Below are 26733 nucleotides of genomic sequence, written 5' to 3'. Positions count from 1 at the left end.
ACATTTATCTGTATTTGAGACCCATTTTTTTACCCCCGATTTATCTATATTCTATGTTAATGGGGTTCCGAATGCACCAGTCAAATGGTGACATGATACTGTCAATGACAGTCTGTTCTTGTACTTCGATGTCAGACTGGAGGATGCGGAGGGAGTCACCGCGAACTGCATTCTTCGCGGAACTGATCTGTCCGAACTCAAGTCGAAAACAAATCATGACGATTTTTATATTTCAAAAGACATTCAGTCGGCGAGTCAAAGGATAGGAATACGCCAGAGGAATATTTACGATAGATAAGGACCATCCCCAAGGATAGATAAGGATTAGGTGGCAGGGGTGGGGGGGGGTGAAGCCAAGCACTAATACAAATCACTGATCAAGCTGGCTTGGCCCGGGTCAAGCCTGGGCCCCGGGCCGAGGCTTGGGCAGTAAAAGAACTCCCAAGACCCCATCCAGGTCTATTATAGGTATAGGTTAAGTAATAATTGTAATTACGAAGCAATAAGATGCTTATCTTAACATACTAAGAAGGTTAGGTAAGGTCGGTGTTTTCTATGAAGCTTTTCAAAGTAAACTAGTATGTTTAGTATGTCACATATGCACGTATTTAATAAGTCAATATTGACTATACGAAAGTGCGAGAACGGGTTGTCCAGGTACAATCCAGGTACTGAGAAACAGACCAATAGATCCACAGCCTGTCTATAATAAAGGTCAAGAGTTAGCCACGGTTTACGGGATCACCATAGCCCGTGCTACATGGACACTTCGTTCTGAGTAGCTGAATCTGAATTAACAATACCCACGACCCCCACGATAAAGATGTTAATTTATCTAACCACGCGACGAAGCGGTCAAAGGTCCAACGACCTTCAGGTAACGATATCAAGTGAAAACCCGTAAAGGATTGACTGATTACTTTACTGCGAATACTCAACCTGTGAGCGGTAGCGCAAAAAAGATTTACGGAAGTAAATAATAGATCTGGCACTCACCTGGCAGCGTCTGGGTGTCGTTGACACACTGGCCAGGTCTTGGCTCTGGCACCTTGGAGGTTAGGACGGGGAGCCAGGCCGAGGACGAAGTCGCCTGCTCCTTGAAGCGGCCCAGGAAGGCCTCTTGGATGTCGCCGAGGCTGAAGGTGCAGATGGCCGAGCCCATGAGACCATTCATACTAGTAGTGAAGACGGCATAGAAGCGGGTATCGTCGCCAGGGATCTTGTAGACAGACTCTGTCAGGGGACAATCCACTTATGTATACACTGAACACTTACGTGTATGGGTAAGTGTTGACTAAATCACACACTAGAAAGTGAAGGGACGACGACGACGTTTCGGTCCGTCCTGAACCCGACTTGAGAATGGTCCAGGATGGACCGAAACGTCGTCGTCCCTTCATTTTCTAGTGTGTGGTTTGGTCAACATATTTCAGCCATGTTATTGTGACTCCTCGTCTGCATATGGGTAAGTTATAACCAGTTGGGATGTATTACATTGCAGTGACAGATGGGATGTATTACATTGCAGTGACAGTTGGGATGTATTACATTGCAGTGACAGTTGGGATGTATTACATTGCAGTGACAGTTGGGATGTATTACATTGCAGTGACAGTTGGGATGTATTACATTGCAGTGACAGTTGGGATGTATTACATTGCAGTGACAGATGGGATGTATTACATTGCAGTGACAGATGGGATGTATTACATTGCAGTGACAGATGGGATGTATTACATTGCAGTGACAGATGGGATGTATTACATTGCAGTGACAGTTGGGATGTATTACATTGCAGTGACAGATGGGATGTATTACATTGCAGTGACAGATGGGATGTATTACATTGCAGTGACAGTTGGGATGTATTACATTGCAGTGACAGTTGGGATGTATTACAGTGACAGATAATGAAAAATCTTCATAAATGAAGTCAAATGGGAAAATAGAGCTTTCTAGAGGCTTAATAGCTAATAAATCTTAATTTACACATACACACAAAAAGGAAGTAACACCTAGAAGCGGGTTACCAGTCCAGTGACTGGTCCAGTTACTTGACCAGTCCAGCAACCAAGGGCCAGATTCACGAAGCAGTTACGCAAACACTTACGAACCTGTACATCTTTTCTCAATCTGTGGCGGCTTTGTTTACAATTATTAAACAGTTAATGAGCCCCGAAGCACCAAGAGGCTGTTTATAACAATAACAACAGTTGATTAGTAAGTTTTCATGCTTGTAAACTGTTTAATAAATGTAACCAAAGCCGTCAAAGGTTGAAAAAAGATGTACACGTTCGTCAGTGCTCGCGTAACTGCTTCGTGAATCTGGGGCCAGGAGGCCTGGTCGACGACGCGGCCGCGGGGACGCTAAGCCTCGGAAGCACCTCAAGGTAACCTCAAGATAAGGCGTTGACACCCTGGCTACACCACCACCAACAGGGGGTCACCACTTACGGATCTCGTTGAAGTAGAAGGGGAACTCTCCGGGAATGGAGCAGTTGAGACGGGCCTTGAGATAAGTGGCCCAGTTCTGCACCAAGATGTTCTTCCCTCCCGTGTCTTTCTTGCAGACTCTAGCCACGCGAGAATACACATTCTTGCCGCAGTTGATGTACTCGACCGCCGTCTCTCGGAAGAAGAACATGACGTACTCCCCGACTTCGTAGGAGCCCACGAAGTTCGGCTCTGGAATTCAGATCGAAATCATGTACTCCTTAACTCCTTAAGAACCTTCACCGCTCTTATGGTCAACTATACTTTAGAATTATATTATAAATTTATTTTAATATTATAATATTAATTATAATATAATATTATAATACATATCGGCTGCCAAATTACATGCTAAATGTTACTTATTTATGACTTAAATGTGTGAAGTAATGTGTGAAGAAATGTGTGACTTAAATGTGTGAAAATGTGACTTAACTTAGACAAATGCTCTGAACTGAACAGTCGTACAGACTGCTGTACGACTGTTTATTTCAGTCGTTAGTGATTTGTATAAGTTGTTATAGATTTTTATTCTGAAATTGGCAGCTGTAGTGGTTTTTCAATAATTGAAATGTATATTCTAAATCTAAATCTTTGAGTTTACAGTATATAATTATAGATATTACATTATTATAATTTTCACTTAGGTAAATCATTTACTGTAAATTTGTGTAAACTAATCCAACTATAAATTGATTGATGACTAAAACATTTTAATCAGATTTTAATCAAATTTAATCAATTTGAATTTAGTAGAGTTGAAGGTTACAATTACTGCAGACAGTCGCTGTGGCTTCCCTCCTTTATATTTCTGACATATAAGGTATACCTGCAAATGTATATAGTGAGTATACCATACAGTATACCTTTACATGTAAACCTTCCCCTTGAAGACCAAAATTACAAGGAAAAATTACACTTAACCAAGTGTCTAGGACCCCAGCACTTTTACCCAAGGCACCAAGTGTCTCTGAGACAATGGGGACAAAATTGTAGTGGTGCTCAAGGTCTCTGTATTTACGTGACTATACATGAAATAGTTGAAGGAGCCGACTTCAAGGACTTCAAGGAAGTCCTTGACTTCAAGAAAGGAGTTAAGAAGAAGTCCTTCACTTCAAGGAAGGAGCTGAGACGTTCTTGACTTCAAGGAAGGAATTGAACCTTTCCCCAGCTGTCTGAGGCAGTCAGCTGGGCAAAGAAATCCGAGCCTTAAAGATGGCGTCCAGCTGTCAAACTCTAAACGATCTCTGTAAACACACTTACTATCGAGCCACTTGGAGTCGTACTTGATGGTTCTCTTGAAGGGGTACTCCCGCCGCTTGGTGGTGAAGTTATAGAGGTCTGCCCTGAAGATGACGGTGTCTGCCTTAGTGAACTCCGCCACCGTGCCGGAGTAGAGGCCTGGAAGCGCCCCCGGATTCCCGTTCTCCACCCACACCGCCGTGCTATTGTCCATGGGATCGAACGGGCACTTGGCCACGCCGGACCCGATGCCCGTAATATGTTCATGTCGCGCCAGATGGGTCAAGTTGGCCTGCCAATGACACGTCAACGCTTCAATACACTTTAGTACCCCCCTCCACCAACCATCCGCTCAGAGGGTCATTAACCCCCCACACTAACTACACACGAACCCCTGATAACAACTTGAACAAACTACTACCCAACTCCATTATAAACTTTACATTTTTACATCCAACAGAAAGTATTAAAATGCCTACCATTACTCTCTTTTTTTCAAAGAAATTACATAAAAGGGAACTTCAGTCAGCAAGAAAAACGACTTTCATTCTCCATTTTCTGTTGACAATTATTGATGACAAGAACTTAACGGGTAACTCACGTAGATGACCAGATCCTTGGGGTTGTGGGCGTTGGTACCGCAGATATAGAGACGGTTTCTCGACATGGGTTGGATGACCCGGATGTGATTACGACAGTCGAAGTGCTGGCACACGGGAAGAGAGAGACACAGAGACAGTTAGTGATGAAGGAAGTGGCAGGTCAAAGGTGACGACAATATTTACACAGCATCAAGCAGCGACATTCAATACACGTCTAACTTATGGGTGGAAATTATTTACAGATTTACACGGAGTGTTATGGAGAATATCCCAGTCAGGGATATCCCATGTCTGTTATCGTGTGTGTGTTCCAGTCAGGGATATCCCATGTCTGTTATCGTGTGTGTGTTCCAGTCAGGGATATACCATGTCTGTTATGGTCTTATATCCCAGCCAGGGATATCCCATCCTCCCTGGAACTCCTCTTACCTCAGACTTTCCTCTGGAAACACAATTCGAGACACTGGTGGGTTCTAGCACAATGGCGTCCGTCTGAAAGGTACGAAAGATCATTATTAAACAATATATATACTCTATTTTGATCTTAAATAACTGTCATTGTTGAAATACCTGCACATATGCCTGCCATCACACACACACCTGAACACATCTGACACCAATCAATCATGAACACACCAGACATCAATCGCCTGATATACGACCACAACCTCTCGTTCAATTCCGGCAAATGTTGTTTTTAACTCGCTCGAAGTTTTGTATCCGGATCTTTGAACTCTTCTATATATCAAGATCTCACTAGGCGAATATATGACAGTGAAATATTCCCTGAAACTATATTATATTCTTAGGGGGGTGTCTTGGATATATCTTGGAAATTCTCATAGGCTTTCATACCTTAAAGTCAGAATTCAAATGTGAATCGCGTCACCTTTGTCACCTGTTTGAAGATAAAAGTCTTTTCGCAGTCAATGTCTTAGCTTTATGACGCAAGCTATGGAACCAGCGAAATGTTGACTTGTAAAGCTAAGTTGTGACTGAAAGAAATGTTTTAAGAGCTATCGCGCCGTTATAGGGATTCAAATTTGCGACCGTTGGGAAATTAAATGACGGGAGCGGTTAACGGTCCAAGAATTTAAATACATCTCTGGCTGTTGAGCTAATTTAGTACAGTAGGTTGTTGCAATGAATTTTAAAAAATACATTATACTATTAACCAATTAAGTTGTTATTTCACATGTAGTACAACTTTCTCTATTATTATCGAATAAATTGTTTGTTTGAATTACGATGTCGTGACCTAAGATGACCTTTTCCTTCAGGGGGGGGTCCCTGCCCCCTTTCACCCCTTCCCTAGGAGGTCCCTCTACCCCCTCCCCCCCCCCCACACTCCCCAAGAAGGTTCTAGCTCCCCCCCCTCTCTCCCCCTCCCCTACCCAAACACACGCGAATCTTAATTAATAATAACGTGATCCGCTTGATCCGCTTTACGGGGCTATTCATGCCCGTGCCACCTCTTTGGGTGGCTTAATCTTAATCAATCAATCAATCAATCAATCTGCTCACACTGGGTATAATCTCCAACCTGTCAACTCCCATCAACTCCACCCCCCCCCTTTTATCCAAGCTGGGGGGGGTAGGGAAGGGATCTATCAGGGGAAAAGCGCCAAGCCATTCCGACTATATAGCACTGGGAAAGGGGGGTCAGGAATAAGGCTTGGGGATGGGACGGATGGGAAAGGAATGATGCCCAACCACTTATGGACGGTCGAGGGGGATTGACCGCCGACCTGCATGAAGCCAGACCGTCGCTCTACCGTCCAGCCCAAGTGGGGGGAAGGGAGGGGGTTAGCAAGGGACCCTTACACATGCTTCCTCCCCCCTTTAAGTGTCTTTGCAATGTTGCACTTAGAATTAAATCACCAGGTAGTTAGCAGGGCGTTGGGACACCACCCAGATGTTGCACTCCCCCACTCAGACAATAACGAGTCAACGAAGACCTTGCTAACGGTAGCATTTAGGGAGTGAGTCGCTCGTGCGGATGGTCAACAGGACAGACTACCTGTAACTTACCTGTTGTATGTTTCGAGAGGTTTGTACTCCCCAAGATCGGCCCGAGGCCAGGCTTGACTTGTGAGAGTTTGGTCCACCAGGCTGTTGCTTGGAGCGGCCCGCAGGCCCACATATACCTGGTTGATGGGGTTCTGGGAGTTCTTCTACTCCCCAAGCCCGGCCCGAGGCCAGGCTTGACTTGTGAGAGTTTGGTCCACCAGGCTGTTGCTTGGAGCGGCCCGCAGGCCCACATATACCTGCTTGATGGGGTTCTGGGAGTTCTTCTACTGCCCAAGCCCGGCCCGAGGCCAGGCTTGACTTGTGAGAGTTTGGTCCACCAGGCTGTTGCTTGGAGCGGCCCGCAGGCCCACATACCCACCATAGCCCGGTTGGTCCGGCATTCCTTGAAGGAAACAATCTAGTTTCCTCTTGAAGATGTCCACGGTTGTTCCTGCAATATTTCTGATGCTCTGATCCAATATTTTCTGTTGCTTGGTATAACCAAACTGTGGTATAACCAAACGACGGTATAACCAAACGGTGGTATAACCAAACGACGGTATAACCAAACGATGGTATAACCAAAACGGGGGTTTAAAAATTATGGTATAACCAAACGGTGGTATAACCAAAAGATGGTATAACCAAAATGGTGGTATAACCAAACGGTGGTATAACCAAACTGGCATAACCAAACGGTGATATAACCAAAACGGTGGTATAACCAAACTCTGGTATAACCAAAACGGGGGAACAAAACATATAAATGGAAGGTGAATCTGCCTACCTACGCAGGGGGGAGGGAGAGAGCAGCTGGCGGTCGAGGAGCGGCCAGTCCAGGTTGAAAGTTAGTTCCCCGGATTTTCTTTTTCCTCGACGAAATCCTAAATTGAGGTTTTGCATGAGAGCGCTTGGGTGGGAGGGGGAAGGTGGGATGGGAGAGGAAGGGGGGGGAGATGGGAGGGGTAAGGTCCCTGTATGGACCGTGGGAGGACAGTCTTGTGTGTGTGTGTGTGTGTGTGGAAGGGGAGGAGGGGGGGAGGTTTCTCTCTGATGACCAAAGTCAGAGATCAGGAAGTGAAGAAATGACCTTTCGGTCTGTCTTGGACCAATATCAAGTTTATTCTCTCTCTCTCTCTCTCTCTCTCTCTCTCTCTCTCTCTCTCTCTCTCTCTCTCTCTCTCTCTCTCTCTCTCTCTCTCTCTCTCTCTCTCTCAATTCTCTCCCTCCATTAATCTCTCTACCCCTCTCTCCCTCCGCCAATTCCTCTACATTCTCTCTCTCCCTGAATTTTTCTACCCTATTTTCCTCCTTCGAAGCCTCTATCTCTCGTCCTCTATCCTCTCTTTCTCCCTCTGAACCGACCTGAATCTTCCGCCAGTAGGATGCCTGAGGAGGGCTTCGAGAGTTCTATCTACTCTCCCCAAGCTCGGCCTGAGACCAGGCTCGACTTGGGACCTTAACTTGACCTTAACTTGGGCTTAATAAACTTTTTGGTTGTGGTAAGGCCTATCCCAACCGCGGGAGAGTCATTAAGGCCGCTACAATTACTGACTAACCAACCAGTAACTATACTTTTGTCCATGTCTAACAGTAGTCACAATGTATATACTGTAATTGTATCTTAATTACACTGTAACTAATGTAATTGTAATTATACATTGAAAGGTGAGGTGTATACACTTCTATACATACCTGGCGTCTGGTATACATGTTTTTATTCTATGTACAAGGGTTGGCTGAAATACATATACCAGCTATGTATACAGCATGTCAATTATACTGTTAATTATGTATATACGATACGAGTTGTGTATATAGTATGCAAGTCAGGGCTAAGTCACGACAAGTCAAGGACTAAGTCACCAACAAGTCAGGGACTAAGTCACTACAAGTCAGGGGCTAAGTCACTACAAGCCAGGGGCTAAGTCACTACAAGTCAGGACCGTTGCGCACTGAAAAACTGCAGAAAAAAAGGAGATAATTGAAGCGTGTCGTGACTGGTGAGTGTGGGTCTTCCCTTTCCATTTCCCCTTTTCTACCCTTCCCCTCCTTCCTCCCCTTTCCACATGCCTTCTCACCCCCTCTTTCCCCTCCCTGCGCCTGTGCCTACCTTGACTTCCCCTAACTTTCCGACTTCCCTTTGGCCCCAACATTTTTTCCTTTGCCAAACCCCCTTCCCCAAGCCCCCTTCCCTTCCCCTACTTCACTTGCCCATCCCACTTCCCCCTACCCCCCTCTCTAATCCCCCTTCCCCCTACCCACAGGTTCTATCTCCCCTTCATTCCCTCCCCCATCACCAACACGATATTTACCCATCACAGCACCGCCGTCGCTCTCCGCAATCAGCTGACTGATGTCAACAAAAACACAGCTGACTGATGTCAACAAACCACAGCTGATTGGCGTTTTGCTTCTTCTAGTATGAACGTCGCTTAAAACTTGATATCTCGAGTACCCTGTTACCTACAATAGCGATATCGGTATCGTACGTTGGCCGAGAGTTAAATAGGGGATAGACATCGTGGGATACACAATAGGGGATAGACATCGTGGGATACACAATAGGGGATAGATATTTGGGGGTAATCAATGGGGGGGGGGGGGAGGGGGGGTGAAACTACCTCAGGCGTTCATACTAGGAATAACATGAAAGTGTTTTACTGACAAATAATAAAATATTGTAATTAAAGGAATTGGGTTACATACTACGACCTGGTTTAGTGTGTACTACACAGGTGTGCTATGAGACAGGTGTACAGTGAGGCAGATGTATAATACAGCAGGTATACAGTGAGACAGATATAAAATACAGCAGGTATACAGTGAGGCAGATATATAATACAACAGGTATACAGTGAGACAGATGCATAATAAAGCAGGTATACAATGAGGCAGATATATAATACAGCAGGTATACAGTGAGACAGATATATAATACAGCAGGTATACAGTGAGACAGATATATAATACAGCAGGTATACAGTGAGACAGATGCATAATAAAGCAGGTATACAATGAGGCAGATATATAATACAGCAGGTATACAGTGAGACAGATATATAATACAGCAGGTATACAGTGAGACAGATATATAATACAGCAGGTATACAGTGAGACAGATGTATAATACAGCAGGTATACAGTGAGACAGATATATAATACAGCAGGTATACAGTGAGACAGATGTATAATACAGCAGGTATACAATGAGACAGATATATAATACAGCAGGTATACAGTGAGACAGATGTATAATACAGCAGGTATACAGTGAGACAGATATATAATACAGCAGGTATACAGTGAGACAGATATATAATACAGCAGGTATATAGTGAGACAGATATATAATACAGCAGGTATATAGTGAGACAGATATATAATACAGCAGGTATACAGTGAGGCAGATATATAATACAGCAGGTATACAGTGAGACACATAACACAGCAGGTATACAGTGAGACAGATGTATAATACAGCAGGTATACACCAAGCAAACACAAAACAAATCAACTCACCTCACAATTCGTCTGACTAACGTTGTTCATACTGACTCTGATGACTTTGTCCCTGCAAAGATAAAAAAAAAAAAAATTATTAGTATAGAATTCCACACTCTCCCCTTAAGGGGCTTCAACGCCATGCACTTACACTTAGCACTTAAAACAAGCGTCCACATGGCTGGAAATCCACTTAGATTACAAGTAAGTGTTGGATCGAAACACATACACACACTTTCCCATGGCTTGTTTAGCTGCTAACCTGGGGCCAGATTCATGAAGCAGTTGCGCAAGCACTTACGAACCTGGGGGGGCAGATTCATGAAGCAGTTACGCAAGCACTTACGAACCTGGGGCCAGATTCACGAAGGAGTTACGAACCTGGGGCCAGATTCACGAAGCAGTTACGCAAGCACTTACGAACCTGGGGGCAGATTCACGAAGCAGTTGCGCAAGCACTTACGAACCTGGGGGCAGATTCACGAAGCAGTTGCGCAAGCACTTACGAACCTGGGGCCAGATTCATGAAGCAGTTACGCAAGCACTTACGAACATGGGGCCAGATTCATGAAGCAGTTACGCAAGCACTTACGAACCTGGGGGGTCAGATTCATGAAGCAGTTACGCAAGCACTTACGAACCTGGGGCCAGATTCACGAAGGAGTTACGAACCTGGGGCCAGATTCACGAAGGAGTTACGAACCTGGGGCCAGATTCACGAAGCAGTTACGAACCTGGGGCCAGATTCACGAAGCAGTTACGAACCTGGGGCCAGATTCACGAAGCAGTTACGAACCTGGGGCCAGATTCACAAAGCAATTACGCAAGCAGTTACGAACCTGGGGCCAGATTCACAAAGCAATTACGCAAGCACTTACGAACCTGGGGCCAGATTCACAAAGCAATTACGCAAGCACTTACGAACCTGGGGCCAGATTCACAAAGCAATTACGCAAGCACTTACGAACCTGGGGCCAGATTCATGAAGCAGTTCCGTCCCTTCCATTCCCCCCTTTCTCTCACTCCTACACCACTCTGGCATCAAGTGTTTTCGAGACCCAAACATCCAATACCTCTTCTGTTTGACTATGCTAATTTGTGCCTCGGACGGTCTGTCCCCCCCCTCTACACACACACACACACACACACACACACACACACACACACACACACACACACACACACACACACACACACACACACACACCTCTACACACACACACACACACCTGTGTGTACTCACCTAGCACAACTAAGTGAGTAAACACACACACACACACACACACACACACACACACACACACACACACACACACACACACACACACACACACACACACACACCTCTACACACACACACACACCTGTGTGTACTCACCTAGCACAACTAAGTGAGTAAACACACACACACACACACACACACACACACACACACACACACACACACACACACACACACACACACACACACACACACCTCTACACACACACACACACACCTGTGTGTACTCACCTAGCACAACTAAGTGAGTAAACACACACACACACACACACACACACACACACACACACACACACACACACACACACACACACACACACACACACACACACACACACACACCTCTACACACACACACACACACCTGTGTGTACTCACCTAGCACAACTAAGTGAGTAAACACACACACACACACACACACACACACACACACACACACACACACACACACACACACACACACACACACACACACACACACACACACCTCTACACACACACACACACACCTGTGTGTACTCACCTAGCACAACTAAGTGAGTAAACACACACACACACACACACACACACACACACACACACACACACACACACACACACACACACACACACACACACACACACACACCTCTACACACACACACACACACCTGTGTGTACTCACCTAGCACAACTGAGTAAACACACACACACACACACACACACACACACACACACACACACACACACACACACACACACACACACACACACACACACACACACACACACCTAGGATACTACATTAAACCAACCTATTGAGGCACTGACAAACCTGGTAACATCAGCGTCATATGCAAGGCTGCCAGACGTCATGATGTAAATGTAAAATTACATCATCACCTTCAGAATGTAAACAAACATCAATTCAGAATGTAAACAAACAATTCAGAATGTAAACAAATATAATTCAGAATGTAAACAAACAATTCAGAATGTAAACAAACATAATTCAGAATGTAAACAAACAATTCAGAATGTTGTCCATACACTAGAATAAAAAAAAAAATCACGAACCTAAATCGAAGGTCATTGAAGGAGGCAAGAAACGCGAGACACATGATCCTGACGTACAAAATATGTTAATATATGTAAAAAACAAACTCCACAGAAGGTCGATACGATAGAGCCCAAGAGAATAGGAAGTAAGAATACCAATCAATGAAAGGTCGAGAGGCGGGACACAGGAGCTAGACCCATTCTTCTACTCCTTGAGCATCAACCTTGGGGTCTGGCCTTACTTGTGAGAGCTTGGTCCAACAGGCTGTTGTTGCTTGGAGCAGCCCGCATATCCACAAGAGCCTGGTTGGTCCGCCACTCCTTGAAGAAAACTATTTTCTTGATTTATGGCGGTACCCCATGTTCTTGAGATGATTTCGGGGCTTTAGTGTCCCCGCGGCCCGGTCCTCGACCAGGCCTCCACCCCCAGGAAGCAGCCCGTGACAGCTAACTAACACCCAGGTACCTATTTTACTGCTAGGTAACAGGGGCATAGGGTGAAAGAACTAAGCCCATTGTTTCTCGCCGGCGCCTGGGATCGAACCCAAGGACCACAGGCCCCATACAAAACAGACCCCACGAACGTCTGAAAATGGGAGGAAGGGAGAGGCGACGAGGTGGGAAGGGGGAAGAAAAGGTGGGAAGGCATAGATAAGCCTTATCCTGTTCCTTAAGGTGACAGGGGGGGGGGGGCGGGGGAGCTCGGGATCTGCTTCAATGCCCAACAGGCGCGGCCCCTGCCACCAGGTAATGGCGCCCGCCGCCCTCAACGCCCAATTATATGTAAAAATGTGTCACGCCCAACTGGCCCAATAGAACTTGGCTCAGCCAATTCGAATTACCACATGCTGGGAGGGAGCATGAGGGCGGTCAGGACCCCTACCTAGGAGAGAGAGAGAGAGAGGGGGCTAGGACCCTACCTAGGAGAGAGAGAGGGGGCTAGGACCCCTACCTAGGGGAGGGAGGGAGAGAGAGAGAGAGAGAGAGAGAGAGAGAGAGAGAGAGAGAGAGAGAGAGAGAGAGAGAGAGAGAGAGAGAGAGAGAGAGAGAGAGAGAGAGAGAGAGAGACACAGAGAGAGAGAGGAAGGCTAGGACTGAGAATGGGGGCTATGCCTAGGGCTAGGAAGAACGAGGCGAGCCCTACAGAGAGAGGACAGAAGAATAGAGAATAGACTGGCTTCTGTCCTCTCTATTCTACAGAAAATAGAGTGAGCATAAGCTAGCAATGGAAGAGTGAGTATCAGCACCTCAGGATTGACATTTCTGGAGATGGAACAGACCAAGGGGATGGAGAGTGACCTCATGGATGGAAGGGAGAGAGGGAGAGGGGACTGGAAGATGGATAGGAGAACGCGGGAAGAACAGGAAAGGGGGGGAGAGGGGAGATTTAGAGAGACGCGAGAACGTCGACGATGAGATAATTAAAATGTTAAATCAGGAATCAAACTCCCCGATGCCTTTGATGTTCAATTATAAATGTGTCAGGAGCAAGAAGGAGATGGCGTCAGACCCTGAGCTGACACCCTGGACCTGAGAGAGAGAGAGAGAGAGAGAGAGAGAGAGAGAGAGAGAGAGAGAGAGAGAGAGAGAGAGAGAGAGAGAGAGAGAGAGAGAGAGAGAGAGAGAGACAGAGGCAGAGATTTTGTCCATTCCAGATGTTATTTTGTTGTGCAAATTTTGGACCTGGCCCTCCAGCTGTTGTTATTGTTTAATATTCGCTCCCTTGAACAAAAAGTTCCAGGGAGCACGGGCTATGGCGAGCCCGTAGTTGGCCCTCCAGTATCTCCCCCATGTATATATTACGTAATAAGCCTACCAACTGAGGAAGACGCCTCAATCGTATCTACATTCATAGACCATCTTGAGGTTATCTTGAGATGATTTCGGGGCTTAGCGTCCCCGCGGCCCGGTCCTCAACCAGGGCCTCCTTTGTGTTACACACCCCCAGGAAAGCAGCCCGTAGCAGCTGTCTAACTCCCAGGTACCTATTTACTGCTAGGTGAACAGGGGTGAAAGAAAATCTGCCCATTTGTTTCCGCCTCTACCGGGGATCGAACCCGGAACCTCAGGACTACGAATCCCGAGCGCTGTCCACTCAGCCGTCAGGCCCCCTCTCAGCTGGCTAAGTAGAACAGGTCCACCATGGTTGCAGGTGCAACTGGTATCTTGTGGTCCGTGTATCTCCTCTTCCATCTCTCCCTCCCTCTCCCTCCCTCTCCCTCTCTCTCCCTTCCCCTCTCTCCCTCACCTACCTGTCTCCAAGTCCAGTTCAACAGCTTATATCTTGGTTCAAATATCTCCAAGCTAAGCCATTTTAAGCACAATAGTGGTGAACTAACTGTGTCGGGAGTGGACGATGTATTGAGGGGACAGGCGTCGTGGGGGCCCCTCGTCTGCCAATCTCCGACCTTACTTCTGGCATGATAATCACATCCTCATTACAGCCAATCACTTGTAGCTAAATGGTGTATTTTTTGTTTCTTTTAAACAAGTTACCCCTTCTTGTCTGGCCCGTCTGTCCGTTTTCTCTCTCAAGTGTTCACCGATGTTCAGATTTGTAAACAAAATTACCGTTTTAATTAGTGAAATTGGCTGAAGAAACGCGTACAACACTCGTCTGGTGTAAGAGCCTAGTTTAGCATGATTAATGTTATCTTGAGATGATCCGAAATCATCTCAAGATAACCTCAAGATAACCTCCTTTATTCTGTTGTCAGGTCACGTGATCAATCGTGATTGGTCGAGGCTGGGAGTACCAGGCACTTAGCGGGTTCTCATTGGTGGATACGATCTCTCTGGCATTCAGACGTCATAGAATTTGGAGGTCATAGCATTTGGAGGGGCAGTTACCTTGAGGTTACCTTGCGATGATTTCGGGGCTTAGCGTCCCCGCGGCCCGGTCGTCGACCAGGTCTCCTGGTTGCTGGACTGGTCAACCAGGCTGTTGGACGCGGCTGCTCGCAGCCTGACGTATGAGTCACAGCCTGGTTGATCAGGTATTCTTTGGAGGTGTTTGTCAAGTTCTCTCTTGAACACTGTGAGGGGTCGGCCAGTTATGTCCCTTATGTGTAGTGGAAGCGTGTTGAACAGTCTCGGGCCTCTGATGTTGATAGTTCTCTCTTGAACACTGTGAGGGGTCGGCCAGTTATGTCCCTTATGTGTAGTGGAAGCGTGTTGAACAGTCTCGGGCCTCTGATGTTGATAGTTCTCTCTTGAACACTGTGAGGGGTCGGCCAGTTATGTCCCTTATGTGTAGTGGAAGCGTGTTGAACAGTCTCGGGTCTCTGATGTTGATAGTTCTCTCTTGAACACTGTGAGGGGTCGGCCAGTTATGTCCCTTATGTGTAGTGGAAGCGTGTTGAACAGTCTCGGGCCTCTGATGTTGATAGTTCTCTCTTGAACACTGTGAGGGGTCGACCAGTTATGCCCCTTATGTGTAGTGGAAGCGTGTTGAACAGTCTCGGGCCTCTGATGTTGATAGTTCTCTCTTGAACACTGTGAGGGGTCGGCCAGTTATGTCCCTTATGTGTAGTGGAAGCGTGTTGAACAGTCTCGGACCTCTGATGTTGATAGTTCTCTCTTGAACACTGTGAGGGGTCGGCCAGTTATGCCCGTTATGTGTAGTGGAAGCGTGTTGAACAGTCTCGGGCCTCTGATGTTGATAGTTCTCTCTTGAACACTGTGAGGGGTCGGCCAGTTATGTCCCTTATGTGTAGTGGAAGCGTGTTGAACAGTCTCGGGCCTCTGATGTTGATAGTTCTCTCTTGAACACTATGAGGGGTCGGCCAGTTATGTCCCTTATGTGTAGTGGAAGCATGTTGAACAGTCTCGGGCCTCTGATGTTGATAGTTCTCTCTTGAACACTGTGAGGGGTCGGCCAGTTATGTCCCTTATGTGTAGTGGAAGCGTGTTGAACAGTCTCGGGTCTCTGATGTTGATAGTTCTCTCTTGAACACTGTGAGGGGTCGGCCAGTTATGTCCCTTATGTGTAGTGGAAGCGTGTTGAACAGTCTCGGGCCTCTGATGTTGATAGTTCTCTCTTGAACACTGTGAGGGGTCGACCAGTTATGCCCCTTATGTGTAGTGGAAGCGTGTTGAACAGTCTCGGGCCTCTGATGTTGATAGTTCTCTCTTGAACACTGTGAGGGGTCGGCCAGTTATGTCCCTTATGTGTAGTGGAAGCGTGTTGAACAGTCTCGGACCTCTGATGTTGATAGTTCTCTCTTGAACACTGTGAGGGGTCGGCCAGTTATGCCCGTTATGTGTAGTGGAAGCGTGTTGAACAGTCTCGGGCCTCTGAGGTTGATAGTTCTCTCTTGAACACTGTGAGGGGTCGGCCAGTTATGTCCCTTATGTGTAGTGGAAGCGTGTTGAACAGTCTCGGGCCTCTGATGTTGATAGTTCTCTCTTGAACACTGTGAGGGGTCGGCCAGTTATGTCCCTTATGTGTAGTGGAAGCATGTTGAACAGTCTCGGGCCTCTGATGTTGATAGTTCTCTCTTGAACACTGTGAGGGGTCGGCCAGTTATGTCCCTTATGTGTAGTGGAAGCGTGTTGAACAGTCTCGGGCCTCTGATGTTGATAGTTCTCTCTTGAACACTGTGTGGGGGGCGGCCAGTTATGTCCCTTATGTGTAGTGGAAGCGTGTTGAACAGTCTCGGGCCTCTGATGTTGATAGAGTTCTCTCTCAGAGTACCTGTTGCACCTCTGCTCTTCAACGGGGATATTCTGCACATCCTGCCATGTCTTCTGGTCTCATGTGATGTTATTTCTGTGTGCAGGTTTGGGACCAATTCCTCTACTATTTTCCACGTGTAAATTATTATGTATCTCTCCCGCCTGCGCTCAATAGAATTCAGATTTAGGCTCTTTAGTCTGTCCCAATAGTTTAGATGTTTTACTGAGTGGATTCTAGCAGTAAAGGATCTCTGTGCAACAAACTCTAACCTGCAGGCACAAATAGGTGTGAACACACACACACACACACACACACACACACACACACACACACACACACACACACACACACACACACACACACACACACACACACACACACATACACACACCCACACCCACACACACACACACCCACACACACACACACACACACACACACACACACACACACCCACCCACCCACCCACCCACCCACCCACCCACACACACACACACACACACACACACACACACACCCACCCACCCACCCACACACACACACACACACACACACACACACACACACACCCACCCACCCACCCACCCACCCACCCACCCACCCACACACACACACCCACACACCCAACACAATATTTCTAAAATAAAGTTCGAATCAAGACTGGATCAAAATCTATATCTGTTACAACTCCATAAAACTGAGATGAGGAAGTGGGGGGAAGGGGGGGGGGAGGGTGCTGGCCTTGGTGGGGGGGGATGGGGGGGGGGTGTACAGGAACAAGCGGGCACGCACGCGCGCGCTCGCACGCACACGTGATGATGCCAGCAGGCAGGCCAGATATAAAAGACAGTCGAGCAATCATGTTTCTACATCAGACATTAAAAGAGCTCTCTGAATCGGGCGTCCTCGAGACTAATGTGTTCATGTTTCATGTGTGGCGCACTGGAGCATGTTATCGTAGCTCATGTGTCCTGATGAGTGAGAGTGAGAGAGAGAGAGAGAGAGAGAGAGAGAGAGAGAGAGAGAGAGAGAGAGAGAGAGAGAGAGAGAGAGAGAGAGAGAGAGAGACAGACAGACAGACAGACAGACAGACAGACAGACAGACAGACAGACAGACAGACAGACAGACAGACAGACAGACAGACAGAGACAGACAGACAGACAGACAGACAGACAGACAGAGAGAGAGAGACAGACAGACAGAGAGAAAGAGACAGAGACAGAGAGAGAAAGAGAGAGAGACATAGACAGACAGAGACAGACAGACAGAGAGAGACAGAGAGACAGACAGAGAGACAGAGAGAGACATAGACAGACAGAGACAGAGACAGAGACAGAGAGACAGACACTCTAAGACAAAGCTTCAAATACAAATGCATTACAAACGTCTACAGATACTCAACCACCATAACCAGCTCTGTGATTGGCTAACCACCCGCTTTCCGACTGGCCAATCAGTGCCCAGCCAATCAGAAGCGAGCTGACGGGTCTCGCCAATTACCCATGGGAACCACGGAGATCCCACGACGCTGATTTGCATACAGGAGATGCAAGCAGGCCACCTCACGCTATCTCACGCTATCTCACCTGTCAACACCTGGTGATTACCATGATCCTTAAGATCCACCTGGCATCCCTTCTTGAGGTTATCTTGAGATGATTTCGGGGCTTTTAGTGTCCCCGCGGCCCGGTCCTCGACCAGGCCTCCACCCCCCAGGAAGCAGCCCGTGACAGCTGACTAACACCCAGGTACCTATTTACTGCTATCTTGAGGTTATCTTGAGATGATTTCGGGGCTTTTAGTGTCCCCGCGGCCCGGTCCTCGACCAGGCCTCCACCCCCAGGAAGCAGCCCGTGACAGCTGACTAACACACAGGTACCTACTTTACTGCTAGGTAACAGGGGGGCATAGGGTGAAAGAAACTCTGCCCATTGTTTCTCGCCGGCGCCTGGGATCGAACCCAGGATCACAGGATCACAAGTCCCGCGTGCTGTCCGCTCGGCCGACCGGCTCCCTTTCTCCTATACTCAACTGATCTCCATCCACTATATGACGATTCCGGAACGCTTTTGAGTATTTTGTATATCTAGATCACGACTCCTCTTTATCTACCCCCCCCCCCCCTCGCTACAAACTGTATTTCCATCTCTCTCGGTCCAGAGTTTGAAGTCAATCCTCGCAGTTGGTTCCTTGGATTTCGGGATTACACTTGTAGCAAGCCCGAGTGAGTAGCACAGAGCTGAGCAGTGAGGGGAGGAGGAGGGGAAGGAGAAGGGGAAGGAGGAGAACAAGGAGTAAGGGAAGAAAGAGGAGGACAAACAGCAATCTACCATGAAGGGAACATGTCTACACAAGACAACATTGCCGCTGGGGGGTGGGGTGGGGGGTGAGGGGTGGGGATTTACGAGAGAGGCAGCGAAGCCGTAAATCCTGTGTGTGTGTGTGGGGGGGGGGGCGGGGGTTCGGCCCCCCGTACTTGCCAAGACGTACAAATGTCCCAACTTGTTTGAATTTAATTCACATCGTGGCGAAGGGCTCGTTCGAGACGTCTCAAGAAAGAGTGATAAGTGCCAGGGGACTGGGTTAGGAGGGGGGGGGATAGACAGGATAGACAGACGGACGGACGGACGGACGGATAGGACGGACAGGACGAATAGACGCTCACACACAACTCTAGAAATCAATAACAGGTAGCGCTCAGGAAAGAACTACCCCCCCACCCCCACCCCCACCCATTTCAGAACGCCAATTTATAATTAAATTATACAGGTCCACCGTGTTCGATTATAAACGAACGTTCGAAACGCCTCGACGACCTTGCACGACCACATTCATTCGTGAACGACCACATTCATTCGAACACATTCTAAGTCTTCATTCAACGGGGGAAAAAAAGCATTCACTACAGTGTTAAACCCTTTCAATACGGGTGAATAAATGAATTGAATGCATACAATATGCATATACATATGCATATGTATATGCACATTCACATATGCATATACATATGTTTGGGAACGCTGGGCCATAATACATATAATAATTATGATTAAATATTCATATGTATTCCGCGGCACATATGTATACGTTTGGGAGCGGTGGTGGGACATATATATATAATTATTATTAAATATGTATATGTATTCCGTGGCACATATGTATACGTTTGGGAGCGGTGGTGGGACATATATGTATGTGCGTGAGACAGCTGGGACAATTATCATCCTAATAAGGGGAGACTAACCCACGCACCTCTGTGACGAATTGTGTAGTTTATGCATTTATGCATTCTCCTGCTGCGTGTATGTATGTAAATGTGTAAATGTGTGTGTGTGTGTGTGAGGGGGGGGAGGGGGGTAGGGGTGTGTCTGTGTGAGGGGGGGAGGGGGGTAGGGGTGTGGACAGGAACTGGATGGGGGCTTTACATGAATGCGTCAGTCTTCAAGAACCTTTTTATAACTTCTTCAGCAGCAAGTTTGTTCAGTTAATTACAAACAAATTTTCTTTTGGGCTGGTTAACCTCGTTTTAAGAGCCCCTTGTTTGGCAGGGGTTGACGCCCCCTTCCCTTTTCCCCTCTCTCCCCTCCTTTCTCTTTCATCTTTCACCCCTGATTCTTCTTTCCCTTGCCCCTCTCTCTCTTCTTCACTGCGTGTTATCTGCATTAGTCTACCCTGGACACGATTCATAAAGCATTCTACGAAACCAGTGCATCTTTCCATAATCACATGTACGATCTACATATTGTAACTGGCGCTGTTTAAGTGATTGACTGACCGGGTCTCACACGCTGCTAACACGTGTTTAGTTCGTGTTTAACCGAACTGTAAGGGGCAGAACCGAACACTAACCGGCCTGACAGCTATCTTGAGATGATTTCTTGAGATGATTTCGGGGCTTTAGTGTCCCCGCGGCCCGGTCCTCGACCAGGCCTCCACCCCCAGGAAGCAGCCCGTGACAGCTGACTAACACCCAGGTACCTATTTTACTGCTAGGTAACAGGGGAGCATAGGGTGAAAGAAACTCTGCCCATTGTTTCTCGCCGGCGCCTGGGATCGAACCCAGGACCACAGGATCACAAGTCCAGCGTGCTGTCCGCTCGGCCGACCGGCTTCCTGTCGATAGCTACTAAACATTCTACAATAGATTCAGGTTGCATCTCCCTCTACCCCCCCCCCCCCCCCCAAGCCTTCCCCTCCCCCTTTGCAACAGCTGTGTGACGTAGAGAACTGTTATTGTTGGCCAAAACCTTGGGGAAAAGTCCCGCTCTCTCAAGTCCGGGTTGACGTCGCTTGCTGGAAAAGTCAGAAGAGCTACTTTTCATTTTCCGTTTTTCATTCCGTGTTTCTAAGTCATTTTTTTTCCTGGGAGATTCCTCGAGGTATTTGTCTGACCAGAAAGATGACATTCTACCAGTGTTGCTTTGTTGTCCAGTGTGGCAGATCAAGCTCGCGGTCCCCGGCTCCTCTTGGCTGCCTCACTCTCTTCTCTCTCTCTAGTCTCTTCATTGTCCACACTTCAAAAGGGAACATTTAACTTTTCACAATAAGTCAATATTTCTAGCGTCATTTACCTGTGGGGGTGGTTGTGTGTGGGGGGGGGGGGTTGTGGTAGTGGTTGTGGGGGGGGGGGGTTGTGGGGGGGGGGGGGGGTTGTGGTGGTAGAAAGCCGACTAACTTAGTTCTACTAGGAACTTGAGTTTAGAACAAAGTACCCAATTACTGCTGGGCGAACAGAGGCGACCAATCGGGGATTAGCGCACCCCCCAAGTCAATCCTCCTTGGACAGGACTCGAACTTGGACCAAAACGTTGGCGAGGCCACTTGGTTGTCAAGCCTCCCCGGTCCCTTATACATAATACAAGCACTAAACACAGACGGAAACACGGAGGACTTTAATATGTAACACCAATTACCATATATATGTGAGAAAATACATATATGGAATACGCAGTGCGTGGAAATACTAATCGAATGTCCCTTTTGGGTTCAGCCGCCGCTTGAACGAGCCTTGCCTGAGGACTGGTAGCTCCCCCCAAGGACGGTGTACCAACGACGAACTATCTGCACCAACAAGTCTGATTCGCCAGGGTAGGGAGACAGACAGACAGACAGACAGACAGGGGAACCAGACACGCTAGACAGACAGAGAGAAATAGGGAGAGACGGCTCAAGAGAGTTGGCACCCAATATAAGAAGAGACGCGCTCTGCTGTGATCTATTGGAGCAGATGTGAAGAGCAGCAGACAAAAAGAATGGGGCGGAGAACTCTGCCACCACCATCACCACCACTACCACCATCACCACCACCATCACCACCACTACCACCATCACCACCACCACTACCAGCATCACCAGCACCATCACCACCACTACCACCATCACCACCACCATCACCACCACTACCACCATCACCACCATCACCACCACTACCACCATCACCACCATCACCACCACTACCAGCATCACCAGCACCATCACCACCACTACCACCATCACCACCACCATCACCACCACTACCACCATCACCACCATCACCACCACTACCAGCATCACCAGCACCATCACCACCACTACCACCATCACCACCATCACCACCACTACCAGCATCACCACCACCAGCATCACCACTACCAGCATCACCAGCACCATCACCACCACTACCACCATCACCACCATCACCACCACTACCAGCATCACCACCACCAGCATCACCACTACCAGCATCACCAGCATCACCACCATCACCACCACTACCAGCACCACCACCACCACCACCACTATCATCACCACTACCACCATCCCACTCACAAAATACAGTTCAACACGGACGAACACACCGCTGTAAGCTGCCTTATAGCTGAAGGCTGGCGCTCAAGTGATTTATGGGGGGCTACCACCCCGAAGGAGGGGGGTTGGGGGGGTCGTCTTGAAGGTGTGATTTCTACTTTCTTTTATTGCCGGAGCCCGGCCTTGACTTGTCATAACTTGGTCCACCAGGCTGTTGCTTGGAGCGGCCCGCAGGTTCACATATCCATTACAGCCTGGTTGGTCCGGCACTTCTTGCAAGAACTTATCTAAGTGCCTCTTGAAGGCATCCACCTTTGTTCCGGTAATATTTCTAATGCCTTGCTGGGAGGGTGTTGAACAGTTGTGGACCTCTGATGTTTATACAGTGTTCTCTTATTGTGACTATGGCACCTCTACTCCTCACTGGTTCTATTCTGCATTTCCTTCCGTACCTTTCACTCCAGTATGTTGTTATTCTACTGTGCAAATTTAGGGCCTGGCCCTCCAGTATTTTCCATGTGTATATTATTTGGTATCTCTCTCGTCTCCTTTCCAGAGAGTACATTTGGAGAGCTTTGAGACGATCCCAATAATTTAGGTGTTTTATCTTGTCTATGCGTGCCGTATATGTTCTCTGTATTCCCTCTAATGCATAGATCTCTCCTGCTCTGAAAGGGGAAGGAGGGAGAGGGGGAGAGAGAGAGAGAGAGAGAGAGAGAGAGAGAGAGAGAGAGAGAGAGAGAGAGAGAGAGAGAGAGAGAGAGAGAGAGAGAGAGAGAGAGAGAGAGAGAGACAGAGACAGAGACAGAGACAGAGACAGAGACAGAGAGAGAGAGAGAGGAGGCTGATACCGGAGCGGGTCACAACTCAATACCTGCCCAAGAAAGGAGAGGCAGAGCTCAGAACAAGACGTAATACTGAATAAGCAACAGCACAGCAATGCAGTGCCAGTGCCCACGTCACAGCATTGCAATGACGAGTGTGTGAGGCAATCTTGAGTTTATCTTGAGGTTATCTTGAGATGATTTCGGGGCTTTAGTGTCCCCGACAGGCATCAGCAGTGACTTCTGGCAGGTGAACAGCTTCGACCTTTCCCCCTCAAGAGGTAGAACTAGTTCCGACGTCTCCCTCAAGAGGTAGAAGTAGCTAAGACTTCCCCTTCAAGAGGTAGAAGTAGCTAAGACGTCCCCGTCAAGGGGTAGAAGTAGCTAAGACGTCTCCATCAAGAGGTAGAAGTAGCTAAGACTTCCCCTTCAAGAGGTAGAAGCAGCTAAGACGTCTCCCTCAAGAGGTAGAAGTAGCTAAGACGTCCCCCTCAAGAGGTAGAAGTAGCTAAGACGTCCCCGTCAAGGGGTAGAAGTAGCTAAGACGTCTCCATCAAGAGGTAGAAGTAGCTAAGACGTCCCCCTCAAGAGGTAGAAGCAGCTAAGACGTCTCCCTCAAGAGGTAGAAGTAGCTAAGACATCCCCCTCAAGAGGTAGAAGCAGCTAAGACATCCCCCTCAAGAGGTGGAAGTAGCTAAGACGTTCCCCTCAAGAGGTAGACGTCTCCCTCGGGGCAAAACAATGGGCCGCCACGACAGACTACGATGGATAAAGTTTGGAAAAGATCACACTGTTACCCATTTGCAACAAATTCCAAATTGGGCCAAGCAATCCCCCCCTACATTGCAACTTACCCCCCCCCCCCCACACACACACACACACACTTCAGACGAAGCAATCATGTCTCAATCGCCCAAAGGCGTCAACATTCCGGTGGAATGAAAATTCACCTCTATCCCTCCAAAAGGGTGACCTGACCTAACCAAATCTAATTTCAAACTTCCTCCTCTCTAACCAATCCTACCCTATTGTTACATAACGTAGACGAGGTGTTTGTCACGTGATTGTGACGCCGTAACGTCCATTTCGGTACAGGTTTCAGGCCCCCGACTGGTATTTTTAAGTCAGTTGTCGCCGGCAATGATGTCTTCTTATCCGTGTGTGAATGTCTTCTGACATTCTTCTGACGTCGTCTGAGGAGGACATTAGCGCCGGGGTTCATTACTCACCCCGTCATTCACGGCACTGTGTTGCCTGAGGCGGCTTGGTAAGTATAGTGTTGAGGGGTGAACACCTTCCTTGAGCGGTGAGGAGGGACGTGGAAGCCCGGCCCGAGGCCAGGCTTGACTTGTGAGAGTTTGGTCCACCAGGCTGTTGCTTGGAGCGGCCCGCAGGCCCACATATACCTGGTTGATGGGGTTCTGGGAGTTCTTCTACTGCCCAAGCCCGGCCCGAGGCCAGGCTTGACTTGTGAGAGTTTGGTCCACCAGGCTGTTGCTTGGAGCGGCCCGCAGGCCCACATATACCTGGTTGATGGGGTTCTGGGAGTTCTTCTACTGCCCAAGCCCGGCCCGAGGCCAGGCTTGACTTGTGAGAGTTTGGTCCACCAGGCTGTTGCTTGGAGCGGCCCGCAGGCCCACATATACCTGCTTGATGGGGTTCTGGGAGTTCTTCTACTGCCCAAGCCCGGCCCGAGGCCAGGCTTGACTTGTGAGAGTTTGGTCCACCAGGCTGTTGCTTGGAGCGGCCCGCAGGCCCACATATACCTGCTTGATGGGGTTCTGGGAGTTCTTCTACTGCCCAAGCCCGGCCCGAGGCCAGGCTTGACTTGTGAGAGTTTGGTTCAACAGAGAGTACATTTGGAGAGCTTTGAGACGATCCCAATAATTTAGGTGTTTTATCTGGTCTATGCGTGCCGTATATGTTCTCTGTATTCCCTCTATTTCAGCAATCTCTCTTGCTCTGAAGGGGGGAAGTGAGTACTGAGCAGTACTCGAGACGGGACAACACAAGTGACTTGAAGAGTACAACCATTGTGATGGGATCTCTGGACTTGAAAGTTCTCGTAATCCATCCTATCATTTTTCCTGGCTGTCGCAATATTTGCTTGGTTATGCTCCCTAAACGTTAGGTCGTCAGACATCATTATTCCTAAATCCTTGACATGCTGCTTTCCTACTATGGGCACATTTGATTGTGTTTTGTACCCTGTATTATGTTTCAGGTTCTAATTTTTACCGTACCTGAGTACCTGGAATTTATCACTGTTAAACATCATGTTATTTTCTGCTGCCCAGTCGAAAACTTTATTAATATCAGCTTGAAGTTTTTCAATGTCTTCAGCCGAGGTAATTTTCATGCTGATTTTTGTGTCACCTGCAAAAGATGACACGAAGCTGTGACTTGTATTTTTGTCTATATCTAATATAAGAATAAGAAAATACATCACAACACCAGTCAACAACTAACAACAGGGATCTCCTTAGACGCTTCTCAAGAACATCATCTACTCCTTACACCAAGAACATGTCCTCACAGGAACTACATATTAGAGATACATACAATATGTACTTGCCTGACCATATGCAGCTCTGGTACGCGTGCTTGACCCCTCCTTCAACCTGTCTGCCTAATATGAGCGACTTATCACTTAAGTATGCACTTATAAAAACATCTTGTGAATCAGTTGCAAGTGTCTCAAGCTTGTAAACTGAGCTAAGGTCTGATAACAGCTCTTGGCTTGTAACATGAAGGTAGGAATTTGGAGAGAGAGAGAGAGAGAGAGAGAGAGAGAGAGAGAGAGAGAGAGAGAGAGAGAGAGAGAGAGAGAGAGAGAGAGAGAGAGAGAGAGAGAGAGAGAGAGAGAGAACTAAACATTCTCCTATTCAGCCAATAGACTAAAAACGCAATCTATCTCTCGCTCCTCCCCATCTCTCTCTCTCTCTCTCTCTCTCTCTCTCTCTCTCTCTCTCTCTCTCTCTCTCTCTCTCTCTTAGTCACCTTCAAGAAGCCAAGGTCTCCTCACACAGTGGAAGAGACCTTGCTCCTCTCCTCCTAAGACAGGGTGAAGGTGGACAGAATACTAAGGTGAAGACGAGCATCTCAAGGGGCTCTCATTGTCATTCCAGACAGTGGACCACACCAGACAGGCTTATCCATCTCCTACATTCTTTTCTGATACCCTGGGTAGGATTACACATACCCTCTCTCCTCTGATACCCTGAGTTGGATTACACATACCCTCTCTTCTTGAATACCCATTGTAGGATTAC

The 26733-nt window shown here is 47.7% G+C and overlaps 1 protein-coding gene across 1 annotated transcript in view; it reads right to left on the bottom strand.

Annotated features, from left to right (window-relative positions):
• Positions 1 to 26733, bottom strand: part of Sema2a (Semaphorin 2a) — a 271050-nt gene that overhangs the window by 30593 nt on the left and 213724 nt on the right. The window contains exons 3-8 of the mRNA XM_045752334.2: positions 9870 to 9921; positions 4767 to 4829; positions 4337 to 4441; positions 3757 to 4027; positions 2455 to 2685; positions 997 to 1233 (exon numbers count right to left, since the gene is read on the bottom strand). Of these exons, the coding sequence (XP_045608290.1) occupies positions 997 to 1233; positions 2455 to 2685; positions 3757 to 4027; positions 4337 to 4441; positions 4767 to 4829; positions 9870 to 9921 (959 nt within the window). The remainder of the gene's footprint in view (positions 1 to 996; positions 1234 to 2454; positions 2686 to 3756; positions 4028 to 4336; positions 4442 to 4766; positions 4830 to 9869; positions 9922 to 26733) is intronic.

The sequence above is a fragment of the Procambarus clarkii genome, chromosome 79 (assembly GCF_040958095.1).
Source record: "Procambarus clarkii isolate CNS0578487 chromosome 79, FALCON_Pclarkii_2.0, whole genome shotgun sequence".
NCBI lineage: Eukaryota > Metazoa > Arthropoda > Malacostraca > Decapoda > Cambaridae > Procambarus > Procambarus clarkii.
Note: the sequence above shows the minus strand (reverse complement) of the source record. Positions and strands in the feature narration are given on the sequence as shown.